We start from the raw sequence: 13,610 nt of genomic DNA, 5'->3' as shown, positions 1-13,610 counted from the left end.
CGGGGTCGGGCCGCGGTCGCCGCACCTGGACAACGTGTGCGCACGCATTCAGCCACGGCAGGTCGCGCCCATTGCCACACGTGGCCAACGCATCCTCTAGCCGCGACATGCGCCTCGTCGGCATAGCGTTCGCTTCGCCCCGACCGCTTCCATGCGCCCGCACGCATCGTCACCTGCTAGCCGTTGTTGCTGCCCCGCAGCCCACCGCCACGCCGCCCGCTCGCCCCTGCCTCGCGGCCATCTTTGACCGTCGTCACCTCGGACCCCCACATGTCACGCCCGGCCTCCCTCCCCGGCGACCACCGCGCCACTCCGGCCACTGCCCCGCCTCCGCCGCGTCGCCCCCTCTGTTCGTCGCTGCCAGAGCAACTCGTGCTGGCCCGCGAGCCCACGGGTGGCGCCTTGCCGCTCCCCGCCGGCCAGCCAACTGCCCTGCGGCGCCGCCCGGGTGGTCCACCCCGCCTTGCTCCACCGCCCGCGCGGGGCCGGTTTGGCGCCTGCACGCCCCCTGTGCCCGTAACCGCCTGTCCCGCTAATGCCTTTGGCCCACTGGCCAGTGCGGCCTAGTCCCCTTGTTATAAAAAAATTAAAAAAAATACAGAAACAAAAATTAAAATTAAATAATAATTAATTAACCTAATTAACTCTGTTTAATTGACCTAATTGCATAATTAGTCGAATTAAACTGTTAGATTAGCTGCTGTGACAATGATAGTGGGTCCCGGTCGTCGGTTTAACTGTTGACGTCATGATGACGTCAGGCTGACATTGAAGTAAATTAAATCTGGTAACTCTAGGAATTGAAGAAAACTTTGAAAATTAATATAAAATAATATGTATGTCAGATGAAAATACTTTGTACATGAAAGTTGCTTAGAAAAACATGACGGTCCCGAATATGCTCTCCGTTCGTCTGCCACACGTCCCTAGCATAGAGATCTTGGAACCGTCCCCCTCCATTTCATTTGTCCAAAAATGCCAAACACCAGGAATACTTTCCCGATTGTTTTTCCCCTTTGTCGGTATCGTGTAGTACCGCGTTAGAACACCCCTAGCGCTGCTTTTGTCTTGTCATGCATAGTATTGCACTTGTTTGTTCTGTATTTATTGTTTCTTCCCCCTCTTCTCTTAGGTAGACCCCGAGACCACTGTTGATGCCTCTGTGATCGACTACGCCATCGACGACCCTTCTCCCTTTTCAGCAGAGCTTCCAGGAAAGCAACCCCTCCCCCTTTGATCATTCTGATATCGCCCATTCTATTCTCTCTCATGCTTGCATTACATTTTGCTACTGTACTTGATTGCTCCTATTCTGATGCATATCTTCCTTTTGTAACATGTTGTTGTAAGTTACCTGCTCATCCTAAACTGCTTAGTATAGATTGGTTAGTGATCCATCAGTGACCCCTCACCTTGTACCAGTTGCCTCGGCTTGTTGACCGATGACTCGATCAACATGATCGACATCCAGAGCCCGACACATCACATCACGGCCCCTTTTGTTTGCTCGACTCTGCAGAGCTACTATCGAGTGCTGAGAGTGATACCTCGTAACGCACTCCTGATGATAACTATGTAGTGTAGCTATTCAGTCATGGTCATCGAGGGTGATTCCTCCTTCACCACTCCTGATACGAATCTGTCGTGCAACACCTCAAATGTGAACCTCGAGGGCGATTCCTCATACGTTCACCTTGAGATCAAGTGGATTCCATCGAGGGTGATTCCTCGGATTCCCCCTTGATGTTTCAAACACATAGTTACCTTTACATGTAGCCCCATGTACTATTACTGGACTGAAGGGACAGGCGGTACCAGCCAGGTTGAGGTGGACCTGAGTTCCCGATAGTCTCTCGAAAGTCGGGCGGGCCTGGAGAGCACTCGCGAGATAATTACGAGGCACGACCGAGCAGGTAGACCGCCCTAGAGATAGAGGGTTGGGCATGGACCTTGTCGTATTTCCTCGAGACGGGGCGATGGGGTCACATGATCGTGAGTCTTTGCTCATCTCTGTGAGCTCCTAATACACTAAGGGTTTGGGTATTTGTTCTAAGTTGGCCATTGGCCTTTACGCACTAACCACCATGGGGAACAGATATGGGCACTCGTGTCGTAGTATCAGCCGAAGCTTTGTCAGACACCCAGTTCAGCATTGTGGCACAGTTGGGCCGGCGCCATCCATGATAGAGTGGTGCCTGGACCCACCCCAGAGCCCGGAGTACTTAGGATGTAGACTGACAGGGACCTCTCTGCTGAGCCTAGGTAGGGCTGCAATGTGTTGATATTCCAAGGCCGGGCATGGACCCAAGAAAGTGTGTCGGGCCAGAGTAATCAAGCACGTTGGGTAATGTGGTGCACCCCTGCAGGGAATTTATCTATTCGAATAGCCATGTCCGCAGTAAAGGACGCTCGGAGTTGTATCTCGATCTATTACAACTAGAAATGGATACTTGAGATATGTGATGGATATGTGCTCCAGGATTGCTTTCTCGTAGGGAGTCGAGGAAGGATCTCTGGGCGTTAATACTACAACATGTTTCTTACTTATAAACTGCTATTTTGTACTCTTTTGAATGCTGCAAGATGCTTGAAGATGCTAGTCTTCGATAGCCTTCCCCTCCATTCTGGCATTCTGCAGTTCAGTCCACAGATACCTCCCTTCCATTTGATACCAATGCATACTTAGTATAGATCTGATGCTTGCGAGTACTTTGGGTGAGTACTCACGGTTGCTTTGCTACCCCTTTTCCCCCTTATTTCTTCTTTCCGGTTGTTGCAACCAGTTGGTGGATCCCAGGAGCCAGATGCCACCCCCGTCGACTACTACTACTACCCCGAGGGTGCCTGCTACTACATGGAGACCGTCGGCGACTAGGAGTAGTTAGGAGGTCCCAGGCAGGAGGCCTTTCCTCGTCGGTCGATGCTACCTTTGTTCTTGCCTTCTTAAGGCAGTCTTGTTTAACTTATGTCTATACTCATATATTGTTGCTTCTGCTGATGCTTGTGTCTCGAGCTTTTGTATTCAAGCCCTCGAGGCCCCTGGCTTGTAATATAAAGCTCGTATCACTTTTATTTGTGTTTAAAATTGTGTTGTGATATCTTCCCGTGAATCCCTGATCTTGATTGTACATGTTTGCGTGTATGATTGAATCGGGGGCGTCATACCTAGAGTACTTTGTATATTTACTTTCATGTCATTATTTGTGCAAGTTAAGATTAGCTCGGTAATTGCCGTTAAAAGTTTGAACTCCTCATTTACATTTTGAGCAAGGGAATACTCCCTTCCGATGAGCTATGGATATTTAGATGTTTGATGCCATTACCTTGCTTGGAAAGCATATGAGATATTGCTTTTTTGAAATTGGTAGGGCATATTTACTAGTGAGATGAATATAAGTCTTCCGCACACCGTTGTTGATTGATTAGAGGAGGAAAATAACTATATGCGCTAGTCCATCTATTTTCAATTGTTAAAATCGGGAGCATAAAAGGTTGAGGCTTACATCCAATCAAATAAATAATTAAGAGCGAATAGCCAAGGATAAAAATCATCTAAAATCAAAAAAGTTTTGGTCAATATTGAAAGGAATATGTTTAGCTTGCATGTCACATGAGAATGAAGTGTGAGATGGGCATATAAACATGTTTCAAGCATTGAGAGAAAGTGATGAAAAATATTTGCAATAAGAGAGGACTCCTTGCTATTTGCCCAGTTGAAATAAAAGATGGCCTACTATATAAAGTTGTATCTCGTTCATTAATGAATTAGGTAACAAGGTGTGGAAGCCTTCAATATCATCCTAACAGTGGGGATGCACTACTAATTGTGTAATGTTTTCTTTTTTCGTTTCGATAAATTGTGATGGACTCATACTTCTAAGTGTGTCCGCACCTCATAAAATCCAAACGACCTTGTTTTTACAAGTTACGGTGCTTGCTCGGGGAGGAGCAAGGCTTAAGCTTTGGGGGGGGGGTGTTGATGATCCAAATTATGTGAAGTTTTTATCTTTATTTTGTGCCTACACGGTAGGCTTTGCGGAATTTTACTGCAACGCACTTCTTTTGTCGATTTCCCCCGGCATGTGTTTTTGGAAGTAACTGGAGTACTCAGAAAAGAACTCTAGGGAATGATTATAAAATCACGTAAATTGATGTGATTAATAAGTACCATAAAAGAATTAGGCAATTTGGAGAAAGTTGGAGGTTGCGCAGGCGCGGCGCACGACGGCGTCTAGTACGAGCGCATGCGCTCATACCATCCACCTCTGCCTCCTCTTCATCAACTACTACCACCCCCGTGGAATTGGATAGGGGATCAAACGCATACGCACACCAGAAACTCATCCATTACACAGAATCCTAGCCTCCGGAAGGCATCCGGAGAGGGAATTGGCAAGGAGATCGCAATCTTCACCATCGCGTGCAAGGGGACAACAGTGTCAACCATCTCCATCATCTGTCATCATCATCCCCCGTATTCATCTCATTCTAATACCAAACCCTTTGTGGATTGCTATGTCTATTACTTATTTGATCCATCCATGTTTACCATCGCTATTCACTTGATGTTCATCGTTCCTATGTACGAGTAAAACCCCTAGTTCTCAGAGATTTGGATGAACCTCAGTATGTTTAGATGCTCAAAACGTTAATAAGGATATAAGATTCTCTGTTGAATGTTTAGTTTAATAGCCTTTGTGAATATTGTGAAGGGGGCCTAGTCAGCATTTCCATCGTAAGGCCATGAAGCATATTGCTGTCGCGTAAAGGTTAGGAAGTGATGGTAATTCAAGGTGACAGTAAAATCCTTCACTTCTCGCTTTTGGAATTAATAGGGGAGTAACGGAGAACCCTTGGTGAGGTCGCGTCCATGAGGAAACCCTTAATTACCATAGTTGTAACCTGCAGGGGGAATACAATGGTGGCGTGTGCGGTACGAAGTCTGGCTAGAGTAGAACGTATTATGTACCCGGATCCGCCTAGCTCAAACATCAAGAGTGGCTCAAGTATCCAGTTAGTACTATGACCTAGCATAAGTCATGATAGACACATACCAATGGATATTCTACACTCCCTCAGAATGCCTTACTCCTCCGCTAGTTCCAAGTGTTACCCATTCCACTGCTCTCATTTATTTATGTTTATGTTATTTAATTTTCGTTCACACTCTACTCAAACTATTATTTATATCCACCCTCACTTTGCTCCAAGTCTATAATTACTTGCAGTCACAATTCCGTAAGTCACTACAAGGGACGAATGTCCAATTCATGTGCTCCCTATGGGATCAATACTCTTACTTCGGAAAATCTAGAACTAAACCATGTGCACTGACAGACCATCGCCCAATACAATTGTACCTCCTTCGGCCCACGAGTCATATAGATTTCGGCCATTGGCCCTTATGGATTTCAGCCCATGGCCATATAGATTTAGGCCCAGCGCCCATCTAAAGTTAGGTCCACTTCCTATATTTATGTAGGCCCATGACGCATAGATTTTTGCCCAAAGTCCAAACAGATGTCGACCCACACACTGTTTCCTTTGGGACGACCAAATAAACGCTTACAAAACTTTTCACCCATCAAGTCGTACTATTTTCGCCGAATTAGGCCCATGTTGGTTTCGGCCCAGTGGCTCGTATTAGTTTCGATCCATTTGGCCCGCCATATATTTTGGCCTAGTGCTATAATTGACACGTTTGTACCACTGTTACGGTTGACCCATTTACCCTAGAGAGTGCTCAGCTCTTTTGGCCCAGAGATTTGTTCGACATGTTTGGCCCACAATAGCTTTCGGCCCATATGACCTAATGCTAAGTTTGGCCCGTTCTGCCTATATCTCTACTATAATAAAGGAGTCCCGTCTAATGAAATGGATTGTCTTGGTAAGTCAAATCAATTACTACATAATCTCAAAAATGAATGGTTTCTATCTGTTTCAAGAACATTAAACACTGTCATGCTTTGGATATACAACTGGGAGTTCATGCACACACAAACCAAAGATCACGACAAATTCACTAGTGGAATTAACCATTCCACCTAGGATTTAGGAAGTGGGATTACCCTAGGGTTTGCCCAGTAGCTGCTTATCAAACTTGTCAGTCTCGGCTTGCTTCTCTCTGAATTCCTCCATGTATTGATGGGTTTTAGTGAGTACTGCATTTGATTGCGTTATTGTGTCCTCAAAATGCCAACTTCATCTCGGAGCACAGCTACACGCTCCATTTATGCCATTAGTTATGATGTCCTCTAGAACATCAACTCTTGGCAATTCATGATGCGCAATCGTACTATCCGCAGCTACACCATCATCCCCTTTTTGTTTCTTTTTATTCGCATTTTCCTGCCGTGTAGCATTAGGATCCAAGGAGGTGTTGTCGTTAAACAAATCAACAATGTTTGCCACTTGCAAGGAGCCATCCACTGGAACTAGAGCACCCATCATCTCTGCCCTCCTGCGCCGACTGAACTTGAGTTATATGATAAGCTCTGCCTTACCGAAGGAACAATTTGTGCCATATTCATAGTGGTTTGTTTCTCTAATTGCTCTGACAAGTTGTTCTATGACGCGTTCACTCGATCAAAGGCTGCATTAAATCGCCATCTCCACTCAGGGTCGTAGGTAGGACACCCTCTATCATTCCTAAACCTTTCCTAATCCATCCCTTCTCCTCTTCTAGCACCTCTCCCAGATCGTGCATCACCATGTCCTGTTCCATTACTTCTTCCTGAGCCATGATCAACTCCCTTGTTTCTCCATTGATCAGGCAATATAACCCCCCCCCCCTCCCCCACTCAAATGTATAATCGCCGTGTTCTCTAGTTCCACACTCTTCATACCAATGACCTAACCTTCCGCAATTGTTGTGGAACATCAATAACTTCTCATACTTCACTTGATACCAATCTTTGTTCCCCACCTTGGTGATCGAAACAAATCTTTCGATATTTTATTAACATCAAGGTTCGCCTTGACACTAACAAAAGATCCCATTTAACCGCGGGAGTTGATTTTGAACTTCGAAGTTCTTGCACATCTTCCTACACATGCCCTATCACCGGCTAGTTCATATAATTGTCTGGCAACTTCAAAAAATTCTGCCCATACAACAGTAGCAACACCGCCAAAGGACCAAGAAACCCTAGCCAAGACATGATTAAAGAAGCAAGGAATAACAAAAAAAAATCAAAAGAGTAGCAGCTAGACAAGTCTTTAATACTCCCTCTGTCACAAAATAAGTGTCTCAACTTTGTACTAGCTCTAGTACAAATTTGTACTAAGCTCAAGACACTTATTTTGGGACGGAGGGAGTATTACAAAGGCACTTCTTTTTCATTTTAGAGAAGCTTAAAAATATATACTCTATGATACAAAAGTGGGTGAGATTAGGTTTCCGTTCTTTTTTTGTCTTTTACTTTTCTATTACATTATTCCGACGAATAATTTTTTTAGTCTTCTGATATACTAGCTACAGTAGCACCTAAGGGCCCAAAAATATCTCAAATGGGAACTCTAGGATTCCATTCTTTTATCGCATTAGGATTCTTTTATCGCATTGGGATGTTTTGAATTCTTGAATAAGCCAACAACAGTTGGATGCCAACAGCAATAGTAGATACAAAGATACAAGCAACATAAATAAGACTACGGGTACCGAAAATTGCATGCAAGCACGCTTCTGATTTTAACCTCTATTCCTCCCTCTGTTATATAGGTATGAGTAACATGGTCATACAAATTACAAGGAGAAAACAGTTCCATTCCCTATGAGCAGCCACACCAAACAAAAACATATATATACCACCACATCTCTGAAAAACTTGTTTTAAATACACCCCTTGACACATGACATAAATGAGGCTACAACAGCGCACTCAAGACTCAAATAGCTACCTAATGTAATAACAAAACGTTGAGCCTGTGTTAGAGAAGGAAAATGAATTTACACTACCACCAGATGATGAAGACGGAGGAAGAATCTCTCTACCCAGGATATACAATGAATATCCTACCTTGGACTGTTCCAAGGAGAAGGCGGCTTGTACTGAAAACCCTGAGAAGCAGATCCATGCCCTAAATCAAGACTATGGAGTTGTTCCATCAGCTGCGACCTCCGTTCTTTAAAGAAATCTAGCCTAGTTGTTAGTTCTACCAAAGTGGAGGATGCCACCATTGGCTGCCTCCCATATCCAACACCCTGTCATACAACAGATATGAATCATCTTACTTTAGTTGGTATATTTAACAATTATCAAGTGTTTTATTCCCTAACCTCAGCTAATTTGGGAACATTGATTACCACAGAAGTGTTCTCTGATGACATGCTTGTTGATGCCTCCATGCCTCGTGAATCACTTGAAGATGCGTCTAAGGAAAGCTTGCGGGTTAGTGGCCTTGAAGAACCAAAAGGTAGCACATGCTGTTTGATGTTCCTCCATTGAGATGCATCCACCGAGCTCTCCTGCCAAAAATAATACAGTATCAGTACATGTAGTGTCAGCTCTACATCAGGTTAACACAAAATATATTCATTTTCAGTCATGAATTTCGACATCGATGCTCAAAATGTCATCATGTAAAACAGGGATAACTAACATTAGAAAAACAGAGAGAACAGTATAGGAGTCAGCTAAAGCATAAAGCACACTGAAAGTAAACTATTGAAAATGCCTCGCTACCAACCAGACCTAAGATGTAGAAACCTCTACATTCTCTGAATGCCTTCAAATGTTTCTAGAGTTTCTAACACTAAAGAGTACTCCCTCCATCCCAAAATAAGTGTCTCAACTTTGTACTAACTCTACTACAAAGTTGTACTAAGGTTGAGACACTTATTTTGGGACGGAGGGAATATATAGGAAGGGGATTTGCCCAATACTTCAATGTGCCACCAGTTTCTGTAACCTTGATCCAGACCAACAGTTGGCCCACTTCTGCCAGCATACTGCAGACTTGTGGGAGTTGAGACTAAAATAGTACTGGCATGCAAGAAGTTCAACTGGTCCTCTAAATAACCAGATATGACAAGCAGTACTGTTCATTTCCATAACTAATAATTTATCTATAGAGCACACTGACACTGCTTTCAGTCATGCATGTGGAAATGTAGGTCGTTGAAACTGGAATTAAACATTAAATGGGTTTCAGTATTATCAATGAGACCGTAAGTGTATGGGTGGGGGGATTCAAATCAAACCTCATTTCTGTGCTTCTCTTGATTGCAAAAGGCAAGGTTCATGTCAAATCCTGGTTGAACAAAGTTTCTGGTACGAATAAAATAGTGTCATAATATGATAAGTAAATTAGGAGAGCACAATATATCCAATTTATGTCTAGAAATATTGATATAACGGCCCCGATCAATTATTATTGAAGTCTATGAAGAAACCATGTTAAACAACTGCAGCATAATTCAGCATAACTGAATAAGATCTCACTTTGATGAAATAGAATAATTAACAAACACCTAGTGGGCTTCAAATCACAAAAAACCAAAAAGGTGTCATAACCACATCCAGCAACATCAATGGTGACAAAAAAGAAAGGAAGAAAGAAAGAATACAATACAATCGATATGCTTACTGCTGTGAAAAATGGCCAGGATTACAGTGATAACGATCATTTGCATCAAGAGATGGGCCATATTGTTGTTGGCGTTGTTGATTGAGTAGGAGGTGAAGTTCAGCCACCTTCTGTTTTAACCTCGCAACGTCAGTTTCAGCGAGAGCAATCTCCTCAAGCTCAGCCCTTGTCTTGAGAAAAATAAGAAGGAAAATGAGACTCCATACAATGAGTCCAGCAAGTAGAGCAATGGTTGAAGGTACCTTTGAGTCCATAGCACGTGGACTTGAAAACTGTCCAGAAGACATGCTCAACCCAACCTCCAGTGCAGATCTAAGATCTCTCTCAGCTTGTAGCTGCTCTTGCAACCTGGACACCTGTAGACATAAACAGTTGTGAAAACTATCATCAGAAAATTCAACCACCATCTTGTGTATGGAACATGTTCAACAATAACTGCATAAAAAAACTGAAAGCAGAAAGTAACATTTTGGCCCCTAAACGTTTAGACTATTTATTGTATACAGTTACCCTGAAATTTGTGTGGGGCTACAGGCACTATATTATTTTGGTTCCTTGATTTTAGAATTGCTTCTGGCTAAATCCTTCCATCAATAAATTTACCAAGCTTGTCTAGCCTCCGAGTAACTGACAATCTGTCTGTAGAGAGAAGTCCCAAACGCAAGAGGCACCTGGTTAGCCAATTACCGCAAATCTAAACATTGATGATTGTTGAGAATAGCAACTTGTATTATTTAGAAGGCCAAAGCCAACATATATACACATACATGAGGATGCCGAAAGGCTACAGGAGAATGCCAAGAGACTGAATGCAAAAGGTCAAAAGACATCACTAACACACCCCCCCCCCCACCCCCTCAAACTCATGGTGGATCCACAACACTGAGTTTGGAAAGGTGAAATTCATGTTGCGCTCTAGTCTGGGCCTTCGTGAAGAAGTGTGCTAGCTGTAACTCAGAAGGCACATACTGAAGAGCAACAACATGATCCTGCACAGCAGCGCGCACATAAGAAGCATCAACACCAATATGCTTGGTAAGCTCATGCTTCACGGGATCCCGTGCAATACTGATAGCGCATGTACTGTCTGACAAGTGGTGGTAGGTGTAGTAACAGAAACACCAAAATCCTCTAGTAACCATCATAACCAAGTCACCTCTGCCGTCAGAAGAGATATAGCTCGCAACTCAGCCTCTGCACTCGAACGGGAAACTGCAGTCTGTTTCTTCGTCTTCCAGGCAATGAGAGAACCACCAAGAAAAACACAGTAAGCAGAAAGTGAACGGCAATCCGTAGGATCACTAACCCACGTAGCATCCGAATAGGCCTGTAGCTGTAACGAGCTAGAGCGAGGAAAGCAGAGATGGTGAGAGATCGTGCCACGAAGATATTGTAGAACACGAAGAAGGTGACTATAGTGTACCGAAGTGGGAGAAGAAACAAACTGACTCAAGATATGGACAGGATAGGAGATATCCGGACGAGTGACGGCAAGATAGACAAGACTCCCAACAAGATGACGATAACGTGTCGGATCAGACAAAGGCTCACCATCAGAAGCGCGAAGGTGAACATTTAGCTCCATAGGAGTCTCAACAATGCGCTCATCACTAAGAGTTGCACGAGTAAGAAGATCCTGGATATACTTTTCTTGGGAAATAAAAAAGGCATCAGAGGTGGAGGAAACCTCAATCCCAAGAAAGTAACGAAGAGGACCAAGATCGGACATAAGAAACTGCTCACTGAGACGGGCCTTGACAAAGGCAATGTACTCAGGGTCATCGCCAGTGATGATCATGTCATCAACATACAGAAGAAGAGTCCGACCACGAGCTGAAAGATGAACAAACCACGCCAGATCATGAGCACTCGCTGAAAAACCAGCGGCGGTCACCACAAAGGCAAAACGCTCAAACCAGGAACGAGGGGCTTGCTTAAGGCCATAAAGAGAGCGACGAAGACGGCATACCATGCCATTAGGAACAGAATACCCGGGTGGTGGCTGCATATAAACCACCTCACGCAACTCACCATTAAGAAAGGCATTCTTAACATCAAGTTGAGAAACAGACCAATGGCGAATAGAGGCCACAACGAGACGTGTGTGAATAGTGGTTATATGGGCTACAGGAGCAAAAGTCTCATCGTAATCACGACCATGCTCCTGCTGAAAGCCACGAGCCACAAGACGAGCTTTGTAACGCTCAAGAGAACCATCGGAGCGAGTCGTAACTTTGTAGACCCACTTACAAGTGATGGGACGAACACTGGAAGGAAGAGAAACAAGATCCCACGTGCCGGTGCGCTCTAGAGCAGCAAGCTCCGCTGCCATCGCAAACTGCCATTCAGGATGAACAATAGCATCGCGATAAGAGGTAGGCTCAAGTACCGCCGAAAGACCATATCGACTAGGAGATTAGCGGTCAAGGGGAGGGCGAGGCCGAGCTCGATGACCATAAGTCGGCTGGGATGAGGAGGACGATGCACCAGAAGTAGATGCCATGTCAGTGGGTTTATCCACAACACGTGGACGACGAGTATAATGGAAAGGAAAGGAGGGAAGAGGTGGAATCACTAGAGGTGGAGACGGGGAATGTATCAATGATGAAGGTGGACAAGGGGAAGGTATTGGTGATGAAGGTGGAGAAGGAGAAGGTATCGGTGATGAAGGTGGAGAGTCATGCGATGAGGGAGGAGAGGAAACCGTAGGAGAGGACGGCGTCAGATCTGCAACAGCAGGACGAGGAATAGGAATACTGGGCACAGAGGGAGGTATTTCAGGAAAAGTGAGAAAAGAGATATCCTCTACTGAAAAAGTCGAGGAGGATGGTCGCGGGTAGAATGGACGAGACTCATCAAAAGTCACGTCCCGAGAAATACGCATCCGACGACCAACTGGATCCCAACAGCGATAACCCTTATGCTCATCACTGTAGCCTAGAAAAAAACACTCGACAGACTGAGCGGTCAGTTTGGTGTGTTCTCGTGGGGCCAGGAGAACATAGCAAACACAACCAAACAACCTAAGCGCCGAATAATCAGGAGAATGATCAAAAAGATGCTCAAAAGGAATACCACCCTGCAGAGCAGATGAAGGTTGAATGTTTATGAGATATGTGGCAGTAGAGACAGCCTCAGCCCAAAAATGAGGCGGAAGAGAGGCGGCAATCATCATCGCACGAGCTGTCTCAAGAAGGTGACGATGTTTGCGCTCAGCCATGCCATTTTGAGCGTGAGCACCAGGACAAGAGAAATGAGCAATAGTACCTTGCTCGGCAAGAAAACCATGCAACATTTTAGAGATATACTCACCAGCAGAATCAGCACGGAACACACGGATAGGTGTAGAGAACTGAGTGTGAACCATGGCAGCAAAACGCTTATAAATAGAGAGAACCTCACTACGAAAAGACATAAAGTAAAGCCAAGTGTAGCGAGAGAAATCATCTATAAAAATAATATAGTATCGATGACCCCCTTTGGAAGCCAAGGGAGCCGGGCCCCATACATCTGAATGTACTAAATCAAAAGGGTGCTGCGACACCGACTCACTAATAGGATAAGGTAACTAAACCTGTTTACCCAACCTACAACCCTAATCTCCTGAGACAGGCCCCAGAAGACCACGACGAACTAAAGATGACAGTCGAGAACCACAAAGGTGACAAGTCGATGATGCCACTGCTGGAAGGAGTTGGTAGCTGAAACGACGAAAGCAGATGGACTGGTGGGTGTGGTGGCAGCGGAAGGAACATGAAGCCAGTCTAACTCCCAAAGTCCCTGAGAATCACGGCGGCGAGGGCCAGCTCCAACCAGAGCCTTTGTGTGATGATCCTGGATTGTGCAAGAATCAACGTCAAGAATGACAAGACAACCATAATCAGTAAGCCTCGCGGAGGGGGGGGAGGGTGAACGGCCGGCCGCCGGGCGCGCGCCACCCGGCCCGCCCCGTTCACCCCCCCCCCTCTCTCCCCCCCTCTCCTCCCCTCCCCTCCCGTGGCGCGCCCACGCGCGCCCGAGGG

The 13,610-nt window shown here is 45.1% G+C and overlaps 1 protein-coding gene across 2 annotated transcripts in view; it reads right to left on the bottom strand.

The window, feature by feature from the left end:
• Window positions 1–7,682: 7,682 nt before the first annotated feature.
• LOC119296015 (rho GTPase-activating protein 7-like) overlaps window positions 7,683–13,610 on the bottom strand; it is a 33,041-nt gene continuing 27,113 nt past the window's right edge. The window contains exons 18-22 of one of the 2 annotated variants that reach the window (XM_037574435.1): window positions 9,831–9,944; window positions 9,589–9,758; window positions 9,203–9,269; window positions 8,279–8,467; window positions 7,683–8,203 (exon numbers count right to left, since the gene is read on the bottom strand). In XM_037574435.1, the coding sequence (XP_037430332.1) occupies window positions 8,015–8,203; window positions 8,279–8,467; window positions 9,203–9,269; window positions 9,589–9,758; window positions 9,831–9,944 (729 nt within the window). In that variant the 3' untranslated portion in view covers window positions 7,683–8,014. The remainder of the gene's footprint in view (window positions 8,204–8,278; window positions 8,468–9,202; window positions 9,270–9,588; window positions 9,759–9,830; window positions 9,945–13,610) is intronic. The other variant, XM_037574436.1, reaches the window with a different exon arrangement.

The sequence above is a fragment of the Triticum dicoccoides genome, chromosome 4B, assembly GCF_002162155.2.
Source record: "Triticum dicoccoides isolate Atlit2015 ecotype Zavitan chromosome 4B, WEW_v2.0, whole genome shotgun sequence".
Taxonomy (NCBI): Eukaryota; Viridiplantae; Streptophyta; class Magnoliopsida; order Poales; family Poaceae; genus Triticum; species Triticum dicoccoides.
Note: the sequence above shows the minus strand (reverse complement) of the source record. Positions and strands in the feature narration are given on the sequence as shown.